Below are 27,998 nucleotides of genomic sequence, written 5' to 3' on the forward strand. Positions count from 1 at the left end.
TTCATAACTCAACAACAATTGCTACAATTGAGCCACTACACATGAATGTTCATTTGACATTGGTAAAAGAGAGATGTGTTCCACTCTGAAACCTTTTAGTACCAAGGCCCAGAAAACACACTTCTGAATTCACTTGTCCAATGTAATCGAAAATCACTTTTATCATCAACTTTTATCATCCACCCTCATCACTTTTATACACTCACTTTATACCTCACAAGTGGATGGAGACAAAAACATTCTTCATAATGATACAGAAAAAATCATACACTTATCTAGTTAAAGAAGTTTATAAATAAACTCAAAATCTAAAACACGATAAATGTCCATTATGCAATTGTCGAATCACTTTTTCTGTGCACTAAAATTTGAAATACAGCTTGTAAATAATTGTGTACTTAGAGAAAAAAACAACAACTGACATAGTCAAACAATGATTTGGAAGTGTATATTCATTTTGTCCATTCATTGGCAGATCACATTTAAGACAAGAGGAAGTATAAAAAGAAAAAAATGAAATTTCATCAACTGTCAACAGTATGCCACCAACTCCAACCAGGCAGAAGGGAATAGTCATGCATTGCCTGAACAAGGATGCCTGATGAAAAAACCTCCCGGCTCCTGCGTTGTCAGGATGACAAATTTTGTGATGATGACAGATGTTCCGAGGAGGCAGTTTTGTACGTCGGGATGTGGCGGAGTTGACAAAAACATGGCAGTATGAGAGTCTCGTGTCGCATTTTACTCTTTTTCTTCTTTGCGATTTTTGTTTCTGCGACAGCGCCGTCACTCTATCATCTTGGGCGATGCAGGCGAGGGGGCGTCGTCAGAGGCGAGGAAGCCGGTCAGCAGGTCGATGGGGAGGGGGAAGATGATGGTGGAGTTCTTCTCGGCCGAGATGGTGTTGAGGGTCTGAAGGTAGCGCAGCTGCAGGGCCGCTGGCGACTCACAGAGAACCTCTGCCGCTTCCTTCAGCGCCCGCGAGGCATTCTGCTCACCCTCCGCTGCTATCACCTGCAAAGTTGAGTTGGAAAAACACCCAGAATTAAGCAAAAAATAACTTACCACCATCATTTCCACTCGGTACACAAATGATCTGAGCTTTCCTGAAAATCAACAAGAAGACCATCCAACTGAGAAATTTATCAAGCCATGAAAGCAAAAACTTTACAGTTCAGTGGCGTTTTCAAATCCTTTGAAAGTAATGTGACATTGGAGCAGAGGATATGGCTTAGGCCATTACATGTCAGGGTTATCGTAGTGTATGTTGCAGCAATACACGTAGACTTGAGCACGAATTCCCTGAGTTGGATGAAAACAAGCCCCCAGTAAAAGTGACATTCTGACATTTGAACCTTGACACATGGTACCACCTCCTTATGTCTCAAAATAAATTATAAATAAAATATTGTTTATTCATCTGCTTCTACTGTCTTGAGTGATAATGCTCAGATTGTATCAGACATTTCCCCCTCCTCACTTTAATGGTGCTAACCATAACCCGTTGAAGACTGGTCCAGAGTATATTAGGGCAAGTGTCTACGGGAAATGTGTGTTATGGCAAAATCAGCTCATCCCAAACAGGTTAACTGCAGCCGAGTCAGCAAGGCAGATTTGGCTCATCCATGACAAATAATGGGGAGTATATAGCATGCCTTCTACTACCAACATTCTGCTCACAATGTTGTGATGAATGAATCAATGTGTACCATGTATTTTCCTTGACAGAAAATGGTAGACCTCACATGGAACCACTGCAACATCAGGCAGATCCAAAACAAGCACTCGATCATGGGAAGGGGAAAATTCTTAAATCAGTTCTTTCCCTTGCAGTATGGGTAAGACATGCACATCCTCTCCCTAAATCCAAGTGGATGAGCCTGCCTGAAATTTTCTCAGGAGAGGAAAATGGAACTAGTCCATTTTCAGAAAGAGGGGTGGACAACATCATTTACCTTGGCTCTTGCTTCCCTGGCTGCCTCAGCCTCTGCTGCCATCGCTCTCTGAAGCTGGACTGGGAGCCTCACATCCTTACTGTGATGTCAGAGTGATGGAGAGTGAGAGAGAATGATGGAGGGGGGAGAGGAGGAGGGAGGAGGATGGGGAGGAGGAAAAGGGGGAGGAGGAGGAGGAGGAGGAAGAGGAAGAAGAGGAGGAGGAGGAGAAGGAGGAGGAGGGGAAGAAGAGAAAGTGAATGAGAGACAAGAGGGAGAGATGATGGGTGAGAAGGGATAAGGGGAGGAGGAAGGAGAAGAAACAAGAAGGCAAACAAGTAAAAATTTAAGAAAGAACAAAATGACATACAGTTAGAGGACAGAAGAGCAAAAAGTTTGAATGATGAAAAGATTGATTTGACAGGTGCTAATGTAGTTGACAAAACACTCACTTGCATACTTTCCTGAAAAAAAATCTTAACTCACATGCTCAAAAATTGTCATCTGATACCATCACATTGAGCAGTGACAGTTTCATGAAATATACAAAAATAAAACCATTTTACATGCTCCTCAAACCAGTGAAACAGATTACATCACCCATCTAAATTATCAAATCACATCATTTTCTAACAACCGTCCAATTGTTTTGTGCTTTTGTAATACCTTCCCCTTCAGAAAAATGAAATTTCTATCTATCATGAATGAAGAGTAATGTAAAAGATAAAGAATAGTAATACCATTTTTCAATAGAATTCACAAAAAACAAACACATGAAGATGGAAGACAATTGAGACAGTCATAAATCACATCATTTCATTTGTATGTGTGATATGTGATAGACATCACTCTTTTCAAAACAAACAGTGCAAACTTTAAATTTCACAAACCTTCTGATTTTATTGGTTTTGTTTTTGTGGTATCACGGTACTGTATGAGAGATGTTCATGGTCCTTTTTGTTTTGATTTTATGCTCTAGTCATCCAAAATGGACTTGGCTGATAGAGAAGATGGACAGAATTTGAGGTCCCCAATCTAAAAAGGAACTCACATCTCTACCCTCTCCACCTTGACCCCCCAGGGGTCAGTAGCCTCATCCAGGACTGACTGCATCTGACTGCTGATGCTCTCCCGATCCGTCAGCATCTCTCCTAGGGTCTTGGTTCCCAGCACGTTGCGCAGCGTCGTCGCCGCCAGCAGGCGCGTGCTGCGCTGGGCGTTCTCCACGTTGGTGATCGAGATGGTTGGGTTGTGGACGCGGTAGTAGACTACGGCGTCGACCGCCACTGTGACGCTGTCTTTGGACAAAACCTGGCAAACAGGGACAGGAGGGAAATCGATAGAGAGGATGATAAGATATTTGCTCACATGAAACTAGTTTACCAATCTTTGATGATGAGAATAAATAATTGATAAGAAGATGGTCACCAACCATCTTGCGGGTCTTGGTCTCAATGTGGGATGGCCAGTCTACCTACTGTAAAAGTGAAAACTTTCATGTTAGTAATTTTGCGTGCTCAGCCTTGTAAACTGACTTTCACATGTTTTAATTCTGCAGAATCAAAACATTCAATAGTGCTACATACAAGAAGAAAAAAATATTTGCATGCTTTTATTTAATTTCTCTACTCTTTGGGGATCATACATCTCCATAAAAACTTCTCATGATCCCTCCACAAATCATCCATCATGTTATTATTTCCTTCATTGTAATTCACTTTGTGTTTGTTGAAACACCTTTATGGTAAATATGGTATGTATGTGTATTGTTCTTTTACTCTGTATATTCCAACTGATGTTCATTATATCACATTTTATGTATCCTTTGTATCCTTTTAATGATTATGTGGAAATAAAATTGAATTGAATTTAATTTAATTTTCATACTAGATTCTGGTCATGCAAAAATGTCCACAATTAGAAAATTTCCACTTTTATAGTAATTTCCAATAGTGCAGTGATAGATTCCAACATGGCATTTTCTGTAATCCAGTGCTCTCAGAGAGAGCTGTGGAAGATTGCACCCTCACAAAATGAGAATGAGCTGAAAGTATCAACAAATCAGAGCAAGGTAATACAATTTGCAAGCCTGGTGAAGGATTGCCAAATTGCACAATTACAAGTTCAACATTTCTCCACTAATTAAACAAGAAACGGGAGAATTCCAGAAGAAGACTATCAATGAAAGCAGTAGACTGGTGGTTGGACTATTCGGAAGTGCATAACTGCCATTATGTGATATGAAAAAGTTCATGGAAGTGTTGTTCTCAATGTACAGTCTGTCAATGTGGTGTCCTCAACTGCTACACAACTCTGGTTTCAGAGTACTTAAATCCTAGACAAGAACACTACAGATGTCGTTCACAACATTTCTATGTTACTGTTTTTTTCTTTTGTTTTATAGTATAATTAGCAAAATCTTGATATGATTTAATAAAGATTATAAACTTATCTAACTTATGAAGTTTATTGGTAGTGATTTTCTGCATATTCTCTCTGCATAGAATACCCAAAGTATTTTTTAATTCTAAACAAAGAAATGTTTGGGTTTGGGTTCATGTATACAAGTTCTGATGCATCAGACATCATTGGAACACCTACTGATGAGAAATTGTCACCAGTGTCTTTAAATTAGAAAAGTAGCATTTGGACATAGAGTGTTGACATTACTGGCTAGCATTTTGTATCCAGTGGAAAAGGAGCTCTAAAAATATCAACTATTATAGCTGATGGTTGCACAAATTCTACATCCTCTGTAATGTCTTTGCTACTCACAACATGTGCAATAAATCAGAAATAAAACTACAGCGATCATCGATTCGTCAGGCCATTCCATGTGGTCTGACATTTCCCGCACCACCTGCATTATCACATTTTCTTCCTCCAATTTCCTCTCGATCGTTTTCCAATAACGGCCTGGTACATATGACCCGAGGGAAGAGTCCTTTAATCGCGCCAACACGACATGCCATCATCATCTCGGCGAATATGGATTGTCACAAACGAGAGAAGAGGTTACAGGATAACGGCCCCCCTCACCGATATTCAGATGTAATTGGGATGCTAATGGCAGTCAAATTGGCCAGCCACTTGGGCAGAATGCAGTCAGGTTATGACCACACAAAGATAAGAAAAGGAAAAGAATACAGAAAATTAAAGCTCAATGGGTAATCATATTGAGAGGTGGATATCTTGAGTTGAGAGGCAAAAAAAGTGTTCGCACTGGGGAGAGTTGAGAGTTCATTTTCCTCCTCCTCCTTCTCCTCCTCCTTCTTTTAGTCCTGCTTTTCAACTTTCACTGAGAAGCATCCTTGGGAGAGAACACCAAATGTCTCATCTACTTCAAGTATTAAGGAGAGGGGGGAAGAGGCAGCAAAGTAGGGTTAGGAGGAGAAGAGGAGCAGCATGACAAATTAGTCCATTATGCTTCATGTATGTAGTTGAGGTTCATGACGTTATCTTGGCAAACTACGTGACCTGTGAGAAGGGATGCATCGTCAGTCTACCCTGCCCGCCACTCTTGCTCAGGATCACCCGACCACCACCATCTCCCTCCCCCCCCCCCCAAAAAAAAAAGAGCTATGCCTAAACCCCTTTGTATGATATTCCTTCCTTGAAATAATACACAGGGAAAGATGAAGAAAGCTGGAATCCAGTTACATTTCCCACGATGTGCATCAATCCAAATCTATTCTGACATCCAGTCGCTTCTGTTCAATTTGTCATTTCTATATTTGTGGCACTCCAATTAATAAAAAAGGGGAAAATAAAAAGAGATTGAGATGTATATAAGACAAAGCAATGAAAAGAAGAAGGCAGGGAGACAGACAGAGAGATGGACTCACAGAGATAGAGTGAGATGCAAAAAGGAATATATCAAAACGAGATTAGATAATTGACAGAATATACAAGTTAGGATGCATAGATTAAAGGAAGTGGCTGAGAAGCATACTGGTATTGCCTATAAGAATTCCACATCATTTCGCTTCAGATGAAAGAAAATCTGTCATTTCTCCTTTTCTTTGGGGGGGGGGGGGAGGGAGGGGTGATTTGGCTCGTCTGTAAGCAAGCTGTATTCAACAGAAGACAGGCAGGGCAAAATGAAAGGATATAACTGATTGGAATAGGTGGATGTACATCCAATGTAGTGAGTCTACTACCTGAGAATGAAATGTAGTGCCACACAGCTTTAGGGCTAGATACACATGCCCATATATCATACCTGAATGAGAAGATTTCTGGTTTATTTATTTTTCATTCCCTGCCTTCGAGCTATGAACGCACACACGTGTCGCGGCATATGTCAGGTCCAAAACACCAATACCCCACTGCTTGAGTACTACATGTCCTATAGCGTGCACACTGCACACGACCCTTGGTTACATCGCTGGGCTGATATTTTTCCCCTCCTCCTCCACAACAAAGTCAAATCTTTCTTGCCATTTTATCTGATTAGGATTGCTGAGCTGTTCCCTGCCCCCAAGCCACACGGGGAATGGAGACAAATTTCCTACAATGTACAAGGACTTCATGCCAAGCACGCCACACACAAGCTGGCCAGTGTTAAAGGGACACATCTCTCCCCTTCTCTTTTTCTCTATCCCTTTTTCTCTATCCCTACTACTAGGTCAGCTAAAAATGTAATTACACTTTTCATAATTATGTTTTCAAAAATGACAATGCATTACTACATTGTACCGTATGTCCCCCCAAAAAAATTGCAACAGTACCCTCCGCAATGATAACTTCAAAAATAGTGTATCAATCGAAATACAATTTCAGGGTATGAAACTACAACTCATTGCCCACATCTTACAGAAAACCCCATTCAGTTGGCTTCAGTGGTCAAAGAGAAATGAGGAATTTTGTAGAGCATGTCAGGAATCTCTTCCCTCCAAGTTCTGTCTATTGTGTTCACACACAAGAGCATTCAAGTACTAAACTTGGAAGAATCAGACTCATGACATGCTTTACAACAATCCACATTTCTCTGTGACTGCTTAACCAAATTGAATGGGGTTTTCTGCAAAACAGAGCGAAGATATTATATCTTAAGACCCTGAAGTAGCATTTAGACAGATTTTTGGGGGACATACTGTAAAATATTAACGTAAAATACTGTACTGGAAAACAATTTTTGAGACAGATACATGCACCTCAGAAATCATCCTGTAAAGAGCAGCAATGCTAAGTCAAGTAGAGACTTAAAAAGAACACTTTAAATTATATCTACCAATATCTTTTAATAATTCCTGAAAGGTAGTCAGATGATATACACGTATGTGCATGTGTGTTCAGCAGTAACATTTCAACAGAGACTCAATAGAAGTAAATTTCTCCTCTTAGAGATTCAATGGGACATCAAATACAGGAGATAGTTAAAAATAATGATGACAATTAGGGACAAGCAAAAGATGAGTATATGAATGTGAACAGAGATCAAGATAAGTATAGCCTCAGATGTGGATGTGTTCACACTGCTGGATATACAGAGAGGCCTCAATTCTGAAAGGGGCAAGCCAGCCATCATAGACAACCTACAGTTTAGAAGATAATGATGAATTCAAAGTGATGTGGGAGCCAAGGAGAGTTCCTTCAAATAAAAATAGACCAAATCAACCTCTGCAACAGATGAACGTACAATGACTTCATATATATATATGTGATAAAAACCTAAGATGGCATTACAACGCTTTTCCTAGCGAGGAAAGCACATAATTTTAGAAACAAGACACCAAACAGGTTAGTCACCGCATTCTTCATCAGCGATCAGGATGCGATGTGATGTTAGATTAAATTCCTTTTCTGAAGCAGACATACACACAAGGGTATACGTCTTCTCCTATATATATATATATATATATATATATATACTCCTAGATGGGTCATTTGGAAGACATTTCCATTTGTTTTATATGCAAATTTATTATTACATGTTCAATGGCAGTTTACGCAATGGAGACACGAAAATTGTCTCCTTAATGACCAGTTGTCTCCCTAATGAAGACACTTCCCCCCAATATGTCTCCCTAAGGTGCCAACTAGGGATATATATATATATATATATATTATATATATATATATATATATATACATATATATATTACACATGCAGCCTGGTTTATATAACCTGAAAGATTATGAGAAAAATGCTGTTTCAAATCAGAGGACTTAATTCCTCATCTGAAATTCAGCAAAACTTAGCGAGATGGGACGTCACATAGTGCTTTTGCGTACAGCAGCTGTAGAGCCAGGATGGTTTGATAACCTGGAAGATTATGAGACAAATACCATTTCAAATCAGAAAACTTGATTTCTCATCAAAAATTCTGCCAAACTTTAACCCATTGAGGATGAGTCCCAAGTGTACTCGAGCAAGTGTCTACGGGAAATGCGTGTTGTAGCAAAATCAGCCGGCCCTCAATGGGCTAATAGCAAGATGGGACGTCACATGGTGCTATAAACACAGAAAAATTCCAGCATAGATGAGGCAAGAGTGAGACCAAAGCTTGACAGGCGGAAGAGGAGAGCCAATAACATCAAATGGGACAAGTAGCTCTCAGACACAGACCATTTGCATCATTCTTGATGTCTGTCGTCATGGAGACTTCTGCCCATCCGTTGTCAGTGTCTTCCCCCATCATCCTGCCTCCAGAGGACTGAGACTTCTACTGCTTTGGAGGATGATGAATTCAAATGTGTTTTGCAGTCTAGGATAACTGCTCTGTCGAAACATATCAACAATAAGACAAAGGTTGCGACTGCTTTACATCGACGGAAGGCAATTTGTCATATAGCTGCAATAACAATGACTCAATGCAAGAATTTCATTCATTTGAATTAAAGAAAAAGTTTGGAATGGAGCATGTACACATAAATTATGTAGCATTCATTTATCTACTCATTCATATTTGTTAGTAGCCATCATAATCTACCTATTGTAGTGTCATTTTCTACCACAAGCCGTTTTGCATCAGGTATTTTGTTGACTTTTGTTTCTATAAACATTGTAATGACTTAAGGTAAGGCACTGCTGTTATGATCACAAATTGTCAGCTTAGAACCAGAAGGGCACTATCACATTCTAAGATTTGAGCATAAATAGAAATGAAACAATCAATTGTCATGATCAAAAAAGATCATTTATTCAAAAGTTGATAGATTTAAAGCATTGTCCTAGATATCATGTAAAATGGGGCCCATGCGGATCTAATATTTACCATTTTGCTGAAAATGAAAACAATTTAAATTTAAGACAATAATGTAGAGGAGATTGAGCTCTACAACATGATATCAATAACTCAATATCCCCTAAAACTGCAATAATGCCCTTCTAGTTCTCAGCTGACGAAATACAATTTCTGTTCTTCTACTAAGAAACCATCTCACCTCTTGTGGTGGTACATCAAATGAAACTGTCCTCAAGTCCACCTTGACGTAGTTATCGATGCATGGAAGAATAAAGAAGATGCCCGGCCCCTTTGCCCCACCTGGTAACAACCGACCCATCCTGAAAATGACGGCCCGCTCATACTCTTGAACAACCTACGGGATGCAAGACAAAATAACAAATAAACTGATGCCTGACTTGAGTCAAACCTCTGTTTGTTTCACATAGGATCAAAACAAATGTCACATTGCATAAAACAGAACAGAAAACATGGCACCAACAAATTATTCAAGTTTAGGGTCAGGATGGAAAGAAAGATTCTAAGCATTACAAATGATAGATATTTTATCAAATGTTATGTTCAGAACAAAGTGAAATGAGTGAAGCAAAGTCCAAACTTTAGGGATTCCTTTTCTGAAAAGGAACTTCATAGTTAAAGAGCTTCATGCATCTGCACTGAATGCTCAAATCCTTATTGTGTAAACACTAAAAAGTCCTAAAATCTTCTCAGCAACAACTCTGAAGGGATTTACAGAATATCCCGAAACTTACCAGAAACGCACATATGATACACCTTCTATTCATGCCTTGTTCAAATCATCAATAAAAGTGCTGTCTGGTAAGACTAAAATATCTCCGACATCAAATCAATAATAGTGATTGATAGAGATAGCAACATCCTGTAAATTTCTAAAAGTGTGACAAGGGCATGCATTAAACATGCATATACCTGTGCAGAATGGAACTCTTTCGAGCAGCACCTAAGGTCTCTGCAAAAGTAGCATGTTGTGTCTACTACGTATCAGTTCACTTTCAATAACACACTCAAGGTCATATCTAACTTTCCCTAACAAATGAAATAAAAGATTTTTGAATTCAATTCTCCATAATCAAAATCGTAAAATAACAAAAGTCCTTCTAGAAGTCATCTGCCATGACTGAATGTATAATTCATAGATGACCAAATCATCTGACTTTCCCATATACCAAGGCTTACTGCGATGGCTTTTATGTCAAGAAAGATACAGCACATAATAAAACATATCATAATTTTCTGATACACAATGTAATGCCTTCTATTACCAATGTGCGTGTACTGACATATTCACCACAATGCTAGCTCTTATGACTCAATAGTGGTGGAAAAAAAAAACCAACTCACATGCTAACAGAATCAGATATAAAAGAACAACTTCATGCTTATTTCTTTACAACATGTTACATTGTGTGACACTTTGCAAGCCATCAACAGAAAAAAAAAATGCCAATTTTCCCTTCCTCTAGAAAGACATTTCTTTATCACTTCTTGTGAAAAGAGTTACTTTTCAACATTTAATCTAGTCATTTCATGAACCTAGTAGATCCTGGACACCATGGCAGATGAAGCTTTTCAAAATCTTGTTGGCAACTGGGTAAGGTTGATGTACTTCACTGCCAAAAAATTGAGGCTCTCTAATGCACTCAAATTTAGTAAAAATTGAAAGTGCTTAAGATGGAGAAGGTATTTAATTCTGACTAAGGGAGATGGATTGATTGGAAGATATGGGTCATATTTTTCAGCAAACCATGAACAATGCTGAAAGAGCCTGAAGAGGCTTGTGAAAAATCCATGGAAACCAGTATGCAACACTTATTGGATTTGGCTGTAATTTGGTAAGGAAGTTATGATAACATGTTGCTATTCTACTAATGTAATAATTCTGTGCATGAGCCCATAAAAATATCTGAAGATAACAAGCCAAGCAATGTCAGTCTTGAGGATTTTTCTCCCATTTTTGCCTTAACACATCATAATTTCAAACATCTTTCAAATAAAATTATTATGTGTCTGCTCAATCACACTACCAATCAGTATTAGATGTGGAAGTACTATGCCTATTACCATACTGCAATTGGCGAAAGGAAAGAGAATATGAAAACCCAAACACAGTGGGACACAATGACCAAAACCATGCCATACAGAAGTTCAGCACGACTTAGAAGCTAAGTTTTCAGCATTCAAAAAATACTCAATATGAGCATCATGATGATAGGTATTTTTAAGGGGGGAACCCTTTCTGTTCAAGTATTATGTTTTCCATATCAATCATATCACTACTATATACCAGCTGGTTTCATCTCAGTTGGTAGTATTGCTACCAGCAGGCAGTAAGTGGTCAGTTCAAATCCCATGCTATCCCATTCTTATTTCCTTTTGGGAGGGGGTTCACATAGTTTATTACAATAAACTGTAAAAGTGGATATTTTCCCGCGACTAATTTTTCGCGCTTCGCCGGGTAAGAAGAGTTTCGCATGTTTTTAATTCCGCGGAATCAAGACATCACGCACAGGAGCATATGGCAAGCAAAAATATTTGCGTGCTTTTATTTTCGCGCTAGTTTCTGGTTGCGCAAAATGCCCGAAAATTTCAACACCGCGAAAATTTCCACTTTTACAGTAGAGCAAACATGCCATCATACTTTTGGACAGCAACAACAAAACACACACACACACACAAACAAATACACACACAACCAAAACAACAACAGAAACAGACAAAGTCAAAGTAAAGTTATAATCAACCCTTTCAGTACCAGGGGCTTCAAACAACGTATAGAAGGTTATGGGTTGTTGGTTTGTTTGGGGTTTTTTTGGTGGCTGTTGGTACTCAGAGTACACAAAAGTATTAAAGGTCCTGCCTACCTTTTGGAAGGATGATTTAAAGAATGCATCACTTATGATGCATATGTGTAGGTCTGTTGTATCACAAAACATCCTACCATATAAAATTTTTGCCATAAAGCCTAAAATATAAGGGGATATCAGTATTTTTCTCAATAAATCATAACTGTACACAGTTTAGGAAACATTTTCATTATAACTATTGTTCACATTTTGTGTATTTAATAAAACTTAACATTATACAGATTCAATTTTTTACAGTGGTTGTTTCTATCCCTAACTCACATTATAGAACTATTTTAAAGCACTAATGTTGGGTTTTTGTTTCATCTGCAAATGTCAAATTACGCCTTTAAGCATGCCAGGGGAGAGGGAACTGCGTAGCATGATGACACAAGCTCACCTTGAGACAGAAGAAGAGTGAAAATGGAAATGTGACGAGGACTACGAGATAGGAGCAGATCATCAGGAAATAGACGCAGCACCCCAATGACTCGTCTCCTGAAAGATACAATGTGGGAAAGAGATAACCCTGATTAGTCCAATCATTTTTTTTTTCATAATCTTGGCACCACCTCACTGTGGTGAACATGAGATTGATATCAATGCATGAATAATTTGACGAAATCATTCATGAGTAATGAATATATGAAGAGCTTGTTTACAAAAACCGATAAGTCCATATTTGTCAAATGGAGATATTTGCCATTAAAGGTCAAGAGAAATAAAGAGAATAATAAGAAAATTTTTGCTTCTTTTGACCATAACTTCAAAAATATACCTTTATATGTAGTGACCAATATATCATTTAAAAGGTATAATTTTGTACTTTATGACAGAGACCGTACTTCAAAATTTTCAAAAATGGACTGATCAGTTTTTGCAAACAAACTCTTCATATGTAATGAACATTATTGCTACTATATAACCACTGATAAAAATGATGACAATAGTGATTATGTAAATTAAGAAAACCATGGCATTCAAAGAACTAGCGGTTGGCATACTGTTAAGCTTAGACACCACATTGATCTCAATCCTTTCCATCAGTTCTCATGTGCATCCTTCCTTGGCCCTCTCTCAGTGGATGGCACATGGGTCACACATTTAGGCACTTTGGCCCAAATTCACGAAGGTGGTACAAATGAAACCATGGTTTAAACTATGGACAAAAACTATGGAGCGCCAAGTGTCGAGTAGAATATTTCGTTACGAAATCAGTCATTTCGTCGATGAAATAATTATTTTGTAACGAAATGACAACATTTTGTAACTAAATGAACATTTCGTCCACGAAATGATAATTTCGTTAACGAAACGGTCATTTTGTCGACGAAATGACCAATTTCGTAACGAAATATTCCATGCGACACTTGGCGCTCCATGGTTTCTGTCCATGGTTTAAACCATGGTTTCATTTGTACCACCTTCGTGAATTCGGGCCTTTGAGTCTATATCAATTATGATTTAGTGATCAGTGGGAGACATGAATACTTCAGCAGGTGTCCAACAAAGGCACACCATTGGCAACAAAGCTACACAGAAAAAGGCAATGAGGGTGTTGCTTCGTATAAAAAGAAAAGGACATGAGAGCATGGTGTGATTAAAGAGTGTTTCGATCATTTTGAGACACTGATCTTTCGAGTCAGAGTCTGGCTCTAATTCTGGACTGACATCTAGATGACGGCGTGCTGATGTGAAAACCGCATCGCAGACCCAATTACCGGTGTTCTACACCCCCTTGGGGGGAAGTAGGGTGATGGAACCAGCCCCATGTAAACATGGCACAGGAGGTTGACTCATGTTTGTCCTGTTTTCACTGTCTGCCATGAAGGGTGGTGTTAGATGGAGCACCCCAGGGCACGAAATAAAACCACCCCCCCCCCCCTCTTGCCCACTATAACAGGAAGATCCAAGATACCCAATACCTCATCTTCAGAACGTCGGCATGTGATTGGTTGATTAACGAATCCGTCCCAGAATCATGCAGGAGGGAATGGGCTCAATGCTACGTGAGCAATAAGAGATGCATGCACCTCCTTCAAATGTTGGTTGTTAACCTACTATGTTAACGTAAAGGAGCCAATTTCCCACTCGTGTTGGAGTGTGTTTAGGGACAGCTCATTTTAAAGCTAAAATTCAGCAAAGGTCACTCTTCACAGACTTAAATTCACACAGAATAGAGCTGGAATTCAGTCTGAAAGAGCTAAATCACATAGTAATTTCAGTGCACAGGGAGCGGTCCCTAAACACATTCCCACACGAGTAACAGAGTGAGACTTTACATTACACAGCAGTTGAATAAAGTCGTTGTTTTGCTTGTTTTCATTTGTGAGGTTTACACACATTGCATAAATTTGTGTGTCTCTTTATTGTATGATACATGCACATGTACGTAAAAGGAAAAAGAAAACTTCTGTCATTGCTCACAGGAATTACACATGCAGTATGAGTATTGCAACATCTCCGTATAGCTACAGGTTTATATCATAGTGCCTCAGAATATCTTCTGCATATTTCACAACTCTCTGTAATAAAGTCAGTATGATGCATCATTGAAAGGTCTATGAGGGATGCACCAGCAAAGGAAAAAAGTCATACTATCCCATTACTCTAAAAGAGGAATTTTTTGCAGTACATTAATTTTTCTGTATTTCACACTACCTTTGAATTCAAAAACCTGTGAAAATATCTTTACAATTTTCTCTGCATATCTTTAATTGGTTGACAATTGAGCCACAGTTTTTGAGCCACTCAGTGTGAAAAATTAATCGTGCAAAAATATTGATGTTTACAGTAATGGGTCTGATTTATTCCTTCCAGAGAAAGAAAAGGTGTTTTTTTTTATCACACTGGATCTTCACAAATGCAGAGTAAAGGTAAATTACAGAAGAGCGCACTGCATAATGCACAGCAAGCTTGAACTTCAAGTCTATACCAAATAAAACTCCACAAAAATTTAAATAAAGAAATTTTTATTGAAAAGTACAGCATGATGTAAAGAATATACCAATACTCAAAGCCCTCAAAATTTCAATTTTCCAGCAATTTTGTTCTAATCCTTCTCTTATGCTCAAGATTTGATGTTCTTTCCTGTATCTTTCTTATTCTCTTTTTACCTGGACTAAGATATCTAATACCTTTGACCTTTCTTATAAACTTGTGCTCTTAGATGCTGTAACTCTTTCAATCTAATGTAGCTTTGATAAACAATATATTGTATGTATATCTATGTGGATGTACAACTGTACATAATATCTAAAAGGGTACAAACATACACACACACGCACACACTCACACTTTCTGTTTTTCCTTGATATTCATTGATTTCATTCAAATCTGTCATGAATTAACCCATTCTGGTGTAATATGAAGAAAGACAATACAAATACAATTAAAAGCCCAAACAAATCCATTTTCAATTCATACTGCAAATAATCTCTCTTCAACATGAATAGCACACATACACATGCACATACATACAGACACACAAACACACAAATCTAGGGTACGTAAGCCCAAACACTTCAGCCTTTAATGCCTTGCTCTCAAAGTGTGACCTTTTGCACTAACGTAAGTAAATTACAGAGAATATGGTTTGGGTTTCCGGGTTTGTCTGTTGTTTTTTTTTTTTTCCAGTTGTGCTGCACTGATCAAAGCTATAGGGTGTGCAGGATTACTAATCTGATTTTCCTAGTCCTTTGTTGATGGCGAATAAAAGGATTAAACAGATCTAATACTAGTAGGCCCTGCCAGGTCTTGAAATTAATATGTATGCGAACATTCCTCATTTTACAGTACTTATTTTGTATTTCAGTATTTCAGTAAATCTGAGGGAATAAACTGGATTGTTGTAAACATGAGACCATCCAGATAATGCAGAATTTTTAAACATATTTATCATCTGAACTATAAATGCATGAATTACGATTTTACAAGTGGAAGTTTAAATGAACAGAAAAAAAGTATGGTTGTATACATTGATATTACTTTCTGAAGGCATAGCACTTCATTTTATTTTTAGTGCTACTGTCCTCCAATGTAGAAGATTAAGACGTGTAAACAAGTTACAACTATTGAAGCAACTTAACAGTACAACTCTGTGCCAAGGGTTTTCATTACCTCCAAAAATCAATTTGGCAGTAAAGAGTTGCAGCTCAAGGCACCCAATGCAACATTATCATGCCCATATCTATACTTGCATATTACTGATAAATCAAAAGAAAAGGGCTGCAGAATTTTAATGAGAAAATAGCATTAAAGTTGCCATTAGAAATAATACCTTATATAGATGAGATTTGGCTACTTTACTGATGATTGACAAATCAAATACAAATGAAGATATATGAGTACATATGTGACCGTGCACCTCAAAACGAACATAAAGTCGCACACACTGATTTTGCGTGAGGACTGAAAATAAGTGAAATGGGTCAACCTAGCCGAACTTTACTTTTTCATATTTTCTGAAAGAGCGGGTCTTCTTTTACATTATGCTAAAATTTGGTGTCATAAAACGGGCAGGAAAGTGTGTTTTTTTAGCAGTTTATCTCGAACATTTTTGGTAGAATAGTGTGATTAGGTGTGTCTTTAGAATCCCTTTTTCATTTCTGAAAAACCTTGTCCACACTCTTCACTTTCAGCTCTAATAACTTTTGAAAGGATAGTGCTACTGATTTGAAAGTTGGCATTAATTATGGACAGAATGTGTTAATGAGGCATGCTTAATTTCAGTTTAATCTGATAATCCCTTCATTGTTGTTACTCTGGTGGTTTACTTCCTGTTTTTTTGTCCCATTCATCGCACAGCCAGCACGGTTTGGTAAAGATTAAGTGCTTGAATAGTCATTGTACTTCAGAGCCTCTTTTGTCAGTTCACACTTTTTCCTGAGTTTGTGCTTTCTTTCCAATATTTACATTGTAGATAGGTTAGGAGAGTCCATTTGATTTGAGTAATACATCATTTTAAAGCTTAAAGTCTGCTCTTTCAGAATATGGTCTTAACTAAAAATTCATGTCTGGCGACTTTTTGTTTGTTTTGAGGTGCAGGGTCACATATTCAAATGTATATATTATTTTAGCAAACAGAGGAAGACAGACTGATAGACAGAGACAGGAACAGAGGAAGATGAGGATGGAAGAGATGAAAAGGAAGGAATGAGAGAGAAGAAAGAGAGAAAAATACTGACGAGAAAAAAACACAGGAATTTTAAGTATTTGTGCATGTATGTTTCTGATGAAACACAGGAATTTCTCACTAGTTATTTGACACAGCATGCAAGGGCAGAGAAATGTTATTCAGGAATAGCTGGAATGTTCCCATGCAACACATTGTGATGGAGCCCGGGTCTTCTGTATGGTAGAGGGAAAAGTTTTTAAAAGTTTTCCCCTCACACAAGTCAGACTTCACTCCCTACAATTTCTTTAAGTGAAAAATGCCTTCAGTGATTGCTGACCATCAATTGTCCTTCACAGTGCAACGATCATTATTAATATAAACTGGGTTTGGCATTTCATTTCCCATTAGTGAAATTGAAAATATATTGTGAACAAAGCTGAGTGGGTAGAGAGTGTCCTTGTCAAAACAGTACACATTATTGGCAGAATAATGCATACATATTGGAAATGAGTTCTAGAAATTATTTTCGAAAGAGCGTAGGTTCTATGTGTGTGTGTGTGTGTGTGTGTGTGGGTGTGTGCATGTGTGTGTTTTCCCTTTAAGAGTTATACTTAATCTGATATATTTATGTATATAGTGTGTGCTCTGCCAAAAAAAGAAAAAAAGAAAAAGAAAAGGAAGTTAAGTGAAAAAGTGATTGAGTAGCACACATTTCTTAGTCGGTGTGTGAGTGATAAGGCACATTCGGATTGGCTCGATTAGGCTGATCAAAATAGCTTTTTCTGAGAATTGTGCAGATTTTTATGTCATTTCTCTTATAAAAACAGGGTATGATTTGGTAAAAAGAATCAAATATATCGTACTGTATGTTTGAAAAATGATTTAGCAGCACATGAAAGAAGAATACAGCTGCTTTCTTTTTTTGTTGGTGGACGTATTAATTTTATTGTTAATATGGATTTCATATTGAATGAAACTCAAATAAAAGAATATCATTAAAAAAAAAGTGGGTGTGATATGTGTATGTGTGTGTGATGTGTGTGTACAAAGTATTGAAACAAAATCAAAGCTCACTTGTGATATGCAGCAACTGATTACAGTCGAGTATATTTTCCTCTCAAATCAAACAATCCCCATTAAAATTCTACCAGTGGTAGCCATTTTTTTTTCTTCCTTAAAGCTACAGTATATGACTGCATCAAATTGCTTGTGTGGCCCTCAGATTCAATACCATTCTGCCAGAATCGATGCAGTAATTACATTCAGATGTATTTGATTTCCGTTCCAAGGATACAGGGCTTTTATCCAAGCAAACAATCCCATTTGGATCCTAAATACATAATAATTATGCCCTAGCCTAGCTGCCGACTCGCCATCCAATAGGTAAACAAATCTCGTGCCCCAAAATATTCGTACAACAATGGGGTTAATGCAGGCAACAGAATGGTTGCATTTATTGTCAAAAAGACGCAGCTTCATAGGATTGAGATGATAAGACAGATGAGTGTGGTTTCAGTGAAATGTATTAATGAGAGCGACCCAACATCTATTTGATAATTAAATATACCTAAATTGAAAAAAAAAAAAAGAGGACACGTTTTTACAAAGAATCAGTTTTTGATGCATAATTTCCATTGGTAAAAACAATATAAAAAGAAGACATGGAATTTATAGATACAGACAGATAGATGTACATTTTGAGACATACTGCCCATTATCTATGTGACAGTGACTTCTGTTCTCAATCATAGAATTTGAACTTGATATTCTCTAAAAACTGGTATGTCCTCTTTCATTTTTAGAAGAGATAAAGTCTCTGATTCACATTTGCCAATTAAAAAAAAAACAGCTTTGCTTGTTCAAAATATTTCTAAAATGTGACTTGGGGATACAATTAATCAACATGAATACACATTAGCCCACATGAGTACACAATAAACACACAATATGTGAAAGATAGTTTTGTTAGAAACTGTTTCTAGAATAGACTGTCACCATTACAGTTTATCAAGAAAATTAGCACAATCCCCTTGTATTTGCAGCTATATTGAAAAATTCTTCCACAGTAGGGAGGGTGTTTTGTGATACAAGACTAGTGAACTATACATATGCATCAAATGTGATAATTCAATTTTTTTTTTTTTTAACCACTGCTCCCAACAGGAGACATAATCCAACATGAGGATAAAGACATAGGAAAAGAGAGAAAAAGAACAAATGGTATAAGAGAGAGAGAGAGAGAGGCAGGGAGAGGAAGGGAGAGAGAGAAACAAGGAGGAAACATATACACTGGGCTTTTGGTATTCATGGATTTTAACTCCAGGGTGGCTAGCCCTCCTAAGTGAGTATTGGTGTGACTTCTCATATATCATTTCCTTCTTCTTATGAATTCATGGGATTTCTTCAAGCATAAGACAACTAAAACAGCAACAAAAGATACACAGGCTCAAAGAAGGAACAAAATAATACAAATGTAGATGTTTTTGAAAAATGTCCCCACTTTCATATGTAGATTTTAGGGGTACTTGAGTTTGTAGGTGCCCAACAAGTAAACTCATACTTAGGCCAATACATATATGCATACATTATATTACAGCGCAGAACTGACTCTGATGTGCAGCAGAACTCCATGTGAACCCTTCTTATTCATTGAAGAAAACAAAAACAACAACATCACCAACAACTGCAGAGATTAATGAGGGTTGAAACTAGAAATGACACTCCACCAAAAAGGCTGCGCAAGAAAAAGATACGAACCGGGAAGTTCTGTTTTTTCCTCTTTTTTCCTTTTTTAGATTATCACAATAATGGAAAGTGATGGCTTGCCTGGATTATGTATGAAATAAATCCCCTATGGTTGACTGAGAGAGACACAGTAGGAATATACCTTCAGGCTACATGCTGGTAGGTCATTGGTTTATTGTACATGAACCAACCCCTGGTATGAAAATCCATTTGTCACCATATACCTGGAAATATATATATATATAAAATAGCATACATACTTATGATACAGGCCGGCAGTGCATGACAAAAGTTATAGTGCACGTAAAATATAACGATTGCAGACGATAACCCACTATCGATTTGATATCGGTTTTTGCTCCCTCATTTTAATCATCGAGTACTGAATCCCGCACCTCATCGACGCGATGCGCCACAACCGCGATATGCTTTGCTCGATATTATCGTTATTCTCGATTCTCGCTGGCTATGCCAGCAACTTATCTGTGTGGGACTAAACTATCAGCGGTAGATTCAAACATGGAAGCTGAAATGAAGAGGTTCGCTACTTTTACAGAGACTGATCTATATAAACAGCATCTTAGACAATAAGGACACAAAGGATGCCATCAAATACGCCCTACGAATTTTGGACTCCTACTGTTCTGAAAAGGAATCAATCCGACGGATATTGAGCAAGTCAACCCAAGATTTGTGCCGCTTTCTCCGTACATTCTACGCGGAAGTGCGCCGTGGAAATGGGTAGCGTGTGTACGGTATACGCTAAGCGCTCTTTGATTACGCTACGCTATGAACTTTTACTACGACATTTACAACACACTCTCGGAATCCACTTGTGCAGCAATGGTGACTTCAATGATGCCTGGCACAAGCCTTGTGTTAAAATCCAGTAGATCCCTAATCCTACAAAACATCATCTAGTCCTGGTCCTGGACCCACAGTGCAGTAAGTAAACTTAGGGCGTCTAACGTGTTACTGTTAGATCCATGGTAGACCTATTGTAGGGTCAAGTGTTAACTAACGTTAGCTCTGTCGCTCGTAAGTGACGTAGACATGATCTAGTAGTATAATGTTAGGCCAGGGCCCCTAGACCTAATCTATCGTAGGGCCTAGAAATCGTTAGATATAACCACGTAGACCCTAACACGGCAGGATTTTGTCTACACAGGTTCAAAGAAAATGGTATTATTGCTTGTCTAGACACGTGTAGGCCCTAGAGTCTTAAATGATCTAGGCTTTCATATTTTTTCAATTTATCTTGCCTGGGTATGTATGCTATTTTATATAACACATAGTGCATGACATCTTATTGCACTATAACAAGTACCAAGCACCTCCAAATTCTGAATTTGCCCTCAGGCAATTATATTCAATTCGGCCTGCGGCCTCATTGAATATAACTGGCCTTCGGGGCAAATTCAGAATTTGTCGGTGCTTATATTGTTATAGTGCATTCAGCCTCATGCACTATATATATAATATATATATATATATATATATATATATATATATATATATATATATATATATATATATGAAGAGTTTGTTCGCAAAAACCGATAAGTCCATTTTTGAAGTTATGGTCAAAAGAAGCAAAAATTTTCTTATTATTCTCTTTATTTTTCTTGACCTTTAATCGTAAATATCTCCATTTGGCAAATATGGACTTATCGGTTTTTGCAAACAAACTTCATAAAGAATATATATATATATATATATATATACATATATACATGTATTACAATTCTTTTGATACTTTAAAGGACAAGATCACCTTAATATATTTGTAAATTGAGAGAATGCAGCAATATTAGCACAACACCTCAGTGAAAGTTTGAGGAAAATCAGATAATCCATTCAAAAGTTATGAATTTTTAAAGTTTCATTTCTGCCACTGCTGGATGAGAAGACTACTACAGCTTGTGAAATCACATGCGTACAATGATATACAAAAAATACAGATGAAAATTCAACAATCTTCACTTTTCTTGCATATCAAAAGAGCACTTGACTAGGAAATAATATCATCCTTAACATATGTCAGTAACAACTTGAGGAAATGTACACTTTAACAAAAAATATTCTTTTCTTAATTCTCTTTATATTTTCCTTGTATTGTTCTATGCATGTGGCATCACAAACTGCAGTAGTATTTTCATCCAGCAGTGACTGCACAGAAACTTTAGAAATTCATAACTTCTGCATGGACTGTCTGCTTTTCATAAACTTTCATTAATGTGTTCTGCTGATACTACTACATTAACTCAATCCACATATTATGTATATTAACGTGAACTTGTCCTTTAATTTGATGCACATGACAATATAAAAAGGATTGACTCAACAGATGCTGCAAAAAGTTAGTGTTTTTTGTTTTGTTTCTTAATTATTCAAAAATATCATATGGATCAGTCAAATACCAGTCAATGATTGAAGTATATGATTGCATGAGAGTGTAACATTTCCTCTTTTTTTTTTACATGGGCAAAACATTTTGTTGTGTTCTGTGATGGGAGAATTGTTTTTTTTTTTTTTTTGATAGATAACAAAGGCAACCAAATTTCTTATCTGGAATTTTTTAAATCAGTGGAACAAACATTTGCAAACTATACAACGCTCAAAGAAAAGAACAAATTGACTGCTACTTTGAATAAAAAAAAGTGATATAAAAAAGTCAGGCAATAAGAATGTATCTCTCTTAACCCGTTTAGGATGGACTGATTTTGCTACAACACGCATTTCCCATAGACACTTGCCTGAGTGTACTCGGGACTCGTCCTCAACGGGTTAATTACCAGATGACAATCACTGCTTCAGGTGTAGCAGGTTTTTGTGACAAGTTGGAGGTATTTGTTCACAGATTGCTTTGGCCATTCCATATGACAGGACAGATAAGGACTTTTCACCTCAGGGAATTATATACCTCCTATGAAACATTCTGTATGCTTTCTCTTGGTACCAGTCTTGATCCGCATAATATGATCCTTGGTGTATGATCCTTCTCAGTATCTCAGAGTACACGTCCTGAGTCCCTTTCATACCTGGGGCAACAATTGAGACCTCGATCGTATCTCAAAATCACGAATTTTCAGAAGAGTGGCAAAACTTTTTCTCCAACTCTTTCTTTCTCCCTCCCTTTTTCTTGCTCTTAACTGCCTTTTTTTTTCTTTCTTTCTTTATTTTTCTCTCTCTTCCTCTCTTGTATGTATCAAACTACAAAAGCATATCCCAGGTGAAACATGCATGACATTTTTGTTGTGTTGACTGTACATACACACCACAAGCAAACCTCCACCTCGTGTTTGACATACATGATTTAGTATCACATTGGTGCCCTTTAAGCATGCATAAAGTATACGTTTGGTGCCTCTTGTGCTAAACTGCATCCTAAATCCCATAGATCTCCTGCTATATTGCCACTGTAGACTTACACAGGTTAATCATGAACACACAAACACACACACATCCTTTGTCATCCTATGTAGTGCACTTATCTTATACCTGTTATAAATCTATCTTGTCATCTGTTAGTTTATTCACGTTTCTATCTCCAGAAACATGTTCACTGAATGCAGGACTACATCTATCAATTGTTTTTCTTTATTAAACAAAAAACAAACAAACAAACTATACACATATACCTTATTGGTAAACACACACTAGCTACGTAGCAGTTAAACTTCCTATTCTTCTATACTTATCCTTATTCCATGACCAACACTTGTCATGATTTGATTTCTAGTGTCTAGTTTGTAGTCTTCAGAAGGGTAATTTTAACCCATTCCCCATAATAATTTGAAATCTCCCACTTACTCTTTGAAGGACCCAAGAGTGTCCTATGTTCAAAGAATTAAAACTCATCATGCCATTTCAATAATCAGTGGTGGTCACACAGTAACTAATTGCTCCTGTGCAAAGTGGAGTCATGTACCTACCTGTGTAGTAGCGATGGGCAGAGGAGCCAGGGCCCCGCCTATTGCGCCTCTTAGAGTCCGAGCTCTCAACCATCCCCATATCAGACACCATGTTATAGCTCGCCATGGCTGGTATGAAGGTCTTAGCCCTTACTACCACTCCTCGGCACAATTGGCACTGAACAGTATGACTCTATAATTGCTACAGAAATTCAAACCCCATAAATTCACAGGGTTGATGATGAAACCATAAGAACCCTTCCCAGACACTAAAAGGCACTCTTTCCTGCCAAGCTCTGCTAGCGATCCTTTCTTTCGCTCTCCGCTTCCTTCACAGAGGGTCCTTTTCAGGAGCGCGGCGGGAATTTCTCCAAATTGGCTGCATGCACACATACACTTAGCTCTGATGGTGTTCCAATGAATATATGTGGGCGCACAATCAATTAAAAATTAAAAATTCCACTCACGACAAGAGGGCAATTACAGAGGTTCCAAGAATAATGCCGCTAGTTTCATCAAGGTCAAATTGTCAAAAAGTCCAAACATCTTCCATCACTAATGATATCTCCAAGAGACTTCTAAGAGTCTTTCCTTTTTTTAATTTGGTATCCAGAGATTTGGCACTTTATCATAGGTAGATCAATAAAGCATCAAATCAAAATCCAGTGCATTAATCCGTATAACCAGACGGTAAAGGATTCGTGTCTTAGTATACCGGTGTGAACCAGGTAAAGGATATGTTGTCGTGATCCGTATGTGACAAACACAACATGGTGGCTATTGGTGTACACATGGAGGCGTACGTGTCTATCTGTGCCAAGTCTTTACAGAATACAGTCTACAAAAAGTGGGGACCTCCAACATTTGGGTTGATATGACATGGTGGGGGGGGGGGGGTTGAGGGGGTACTGGCAACTAATTAAGTTCATGCCCCATTGCCTCTCCCCTCCCCCACCCCCCCCCCCCCCCACCGCTACATTTTCACTAATCTCTTTAATGTTCTGAAAATACATCGTGGGCATCGAGAGACAAAGAAAACATATAGAGATGCCAGTAGATGCCTAACATGGGCCTGGGTGGCGTAGCTTGCAAAAACACACCTTGGGTGACTACAAGGAGCAATTGGCATATGAAAAATAGGGGGAGAGCATGTTACCCCGACTCTGATTGCAGACTCTAAAAAGAAAAAGGCAGCATGGGGGAAGGGGAGGGTTTAGTGACTATCACAGCGCAAAGAGTTAAGCTCATTACCACCGCAGACACTTAAAAGAGAAGACGGAAAGAGACCAGAATGCTGGGTCGGGTCGGCAATTATTGGCCTGCTGTTTCCATTTTTTTTTTTCCCATCTCATTCTTTTTTTGTTTCCCTACCAGTTTTCAGTTTGTGTATGTTGCTGTTGGTATTTTCTGTATTCCCTTACCCCATACTGTTCACCAGGAATCCAGAAAATCCGTAATCACATGACTCAGGGTGTTCAAGGTAACGACCTTCATTACAGCATGTGCTGAGCTCACTGCTAGACTTATTAGATAATACCTCAACATTAAAGACATTATTTGCCATTTGCAGATGAAACATAAATCCAGCTTTAGTGCTTTAAAATAGATCTAAAATGTGAGTTATATAGGGACAGAAACAACCAATGTAAAAATTTGAATCATTATAACCAATGTTGAGTATTGTTGAATATAAAAAATATGAACAATAGTCATAATAAAAATGTTTCTAAATTAGACCGTCTACATTAAGCAGTTATGGTTTAGAGGAGAAAACAGCAATATCTCCTAATATTTTAGGCTTTAATTTAAAAATTTAGTATCTGTCATGGCACAGATCCAAAAATATATAATGAATACAACCATGATAGAAATAACCTTGTTGGATCCATTATGAAATCAATTTCATAAAATTTTCATATCATGCACAATCAGTTGAAAGCTGACAGACCTTTGTTCATCATCATTATGATAATTATCTATTGTCAATATATTGCTCTATTCTATCTAGTGACTTACTTTTGTTCTTTTTTTTGTCATGGGCACTCCTCAACTTTGAAAACAATATTTCACATATGAAATACACATATACACGAAAAAAAAAGGAAATGTTAATAATTCGGGGTAGAGTTTTTGTGGCAGAGAATGCACTTTTCTCAAAATCAATATGCTGCAAGAGTACAATAGCCATCGGCACAATACAGAACTGTCAGGATCCTGTAATGTGAGAGGGTGAGATGTGTATGAGAATGGCTGGAGGCTGTAATTGGCCTGACAGAGAGAAAAGGAAAGAAAACATAACTTTGCCTGGATTGAGACTGACATGGCTGCAGTACAACTGTGTGTGGTTGTGACAAGGCCCTGTCACAACAATATCAGATGAACCCCGGTGAAAATTGGCTTATGCACCTTAAGTGGGATGTTTTTGATCTTGAGTGTGTTCGCAGCATCCGGATGGGGGTTTATTTCTGCCATGCATTTATAAAAACAGATTGATGCCTATAAAGGACAGAGAGGCTACCAAGATAAAAAGAAGGGTTTCTCAGCTTGAATATTACACTGTCCTAAGGGGTCGTTTGTTTTGACATTCTAAGTGTTGAGGTATGGAAGAAAAGGATTGCTTGCATGCATTTATATCAAATCATATCACTTTATAACTATAGGCAATTTTACGCTTGTATTGCTTTCATTTTTTCAATAGAAAGCTGGTATAGTTTCATGATATGACTTCAAAATGACAGTACAAATGTCATGCATTAATTGCAAACAGTTGTAAGTGACTTTTTTCTATATAAAACCATGTCATGTGATAAACTAATGATAGTTGCAAAATATTAGTCACAGTTGACTTTCAAAGCTAGCATGAGAAGAGCATTTGAACATGCAATATTTTGGGGTGTATGAAACCACTTCCATGCATGCAAGTCACATTCTCCTTGTTCCAATTTTATGCACAAATTTGCAATCATATGAAGAGTTTGTTTGCAAAAACCGATAAGTCCATATTTGCCAAATGGAGAAATTTGGGATTAAAGGTCAAGAAAAATAAAAAGAATAATAAGAAAAATGTTGCTTCTTTTGACCGTAACTTCAAAAATGTACCTTTATATGTAGTGACCAATGTATCATCTAAAAGGTACTATTTTGTACTCTATGACAGAGATCTTACTTCAAAATCTTCAAAAATGGACTTATCGGTTTTTGCAAACAAACTCTTCATATATTTCCTTCCCAATACCCCTCCCTCTCTATATATCCCACTGATCTCTCTCTCTCTCTCTTTTGTGTGCATGCCCAAGGCAAGTCCCATTGAAGAGACATTTATACCTCTTCACAAAGTGCAGAACATGAGCAAGAAAACATGTTTGTGTACAGAGTAATCGCACAGTGCATATATATATATATATACACTCACAGCCATTGAAGTGTGGCATTTACACATATGCCATATACACACACATTCCAGTATTGTTCTGTAGTGGAATGGGATATTATGTTCTCACGTACAGAGGAGTGTAGATGGTGTACAGGAAACAGCTCTAGGTCAAAGGGGCAGTCGTATAAATACGCTAAAAATAGAATACCAGTCGGGACAGCATGCTGTACGTCCCTCGTGAGTGATATCAGCCCTTGAAGAATTTATAACACAGCACCAAAACTCAGCACATAATGATTCTTTAAAGATATTGGGATCAATTAGCTTTGTGGTGAGGTAATATTACCCTTTAATATTTCTAAAGGAATGTTGCACAGTGACCTCATTGTGCATGTGTGGTGTGGAATGTAATAATCAGCAGATAATGTGGATACAGATCAATGCTCAATGCAGGTATAAACATATCCCTAAGTAAACACTCCAGCTAAATAGCACACTATTGTGTATTTGTAGTATATATACTGTGATATTTTTTAGTAAGATGATTTTAATCATCTCAGTTTATAAAAGTAGGAGCAACAATCAACATAAACAGCAGACATCGGGCTTATAGTCATTTACACCTCAAGTGGTATGTATTATATCATTCAATTACTTCACAAGGATAACAAGAGCTCTTATGTGTCACCCACAAAACTAAACTGGTCAAATTCACAACACAAATGAGCTACATACAAAAACTACTAAAATCCACCTGCTGACTTATATATTGCCCCATAGCCAATACACAGGCAGGTTGACCTACCCTGATCAGAGTCCGGTGGAAGTACCTGGTAGCCAGTGGTGGTATTCCTGGCCCCTT

General features: G+C 37.6%; 1 protein-coding gene across 1 annotated transcript; it reads right to left on the bottom strand.

Moving 5' to 3' along the window:
- Nucleotides 1–8: 8 nt before the first annotated feature.
- LOC140240994 (mechanosensory protein 2-like) lies at nt 9–27,993 on the bottom strand. The gene is made up of 6 exons (XM_072320771.1): nt 27,942–27,993; nt 12,389–12,486; nt 9,324–9,479; nt 2,986–3,245; nt 1,956–2,034; nt 9–1,014 (listed from the first exon to the last, which is right to left on the bottom strand). Exons 2-6 carry the CDS (start codon nt 12,449–12,451, stop codon nt 787–789), a joined length of 786 nt encoding a protein of 261 aa, XP_072176872.1. The 5' UTR covers nt 12,452–12,486; nt 27,942–27,993; the 3' UTR covers nt 9–786.
- Nucleotides 27,994–27,998: the final 5 nt, after the last annotated feature.

This window comes from Diadema setosum, chromosome 17, assembly GCF_964275005.1.
Source record: "Diadema setosum chromosome 17, eeDiaSeto1, whole genome shotgun sequence".
NCBI classification, from domain to species: Eukaryota; Metazoa; Echinodermata; class Echinoidea; order Diadematoida; family Diadematidae; genus Diadema; species Diadema setosum.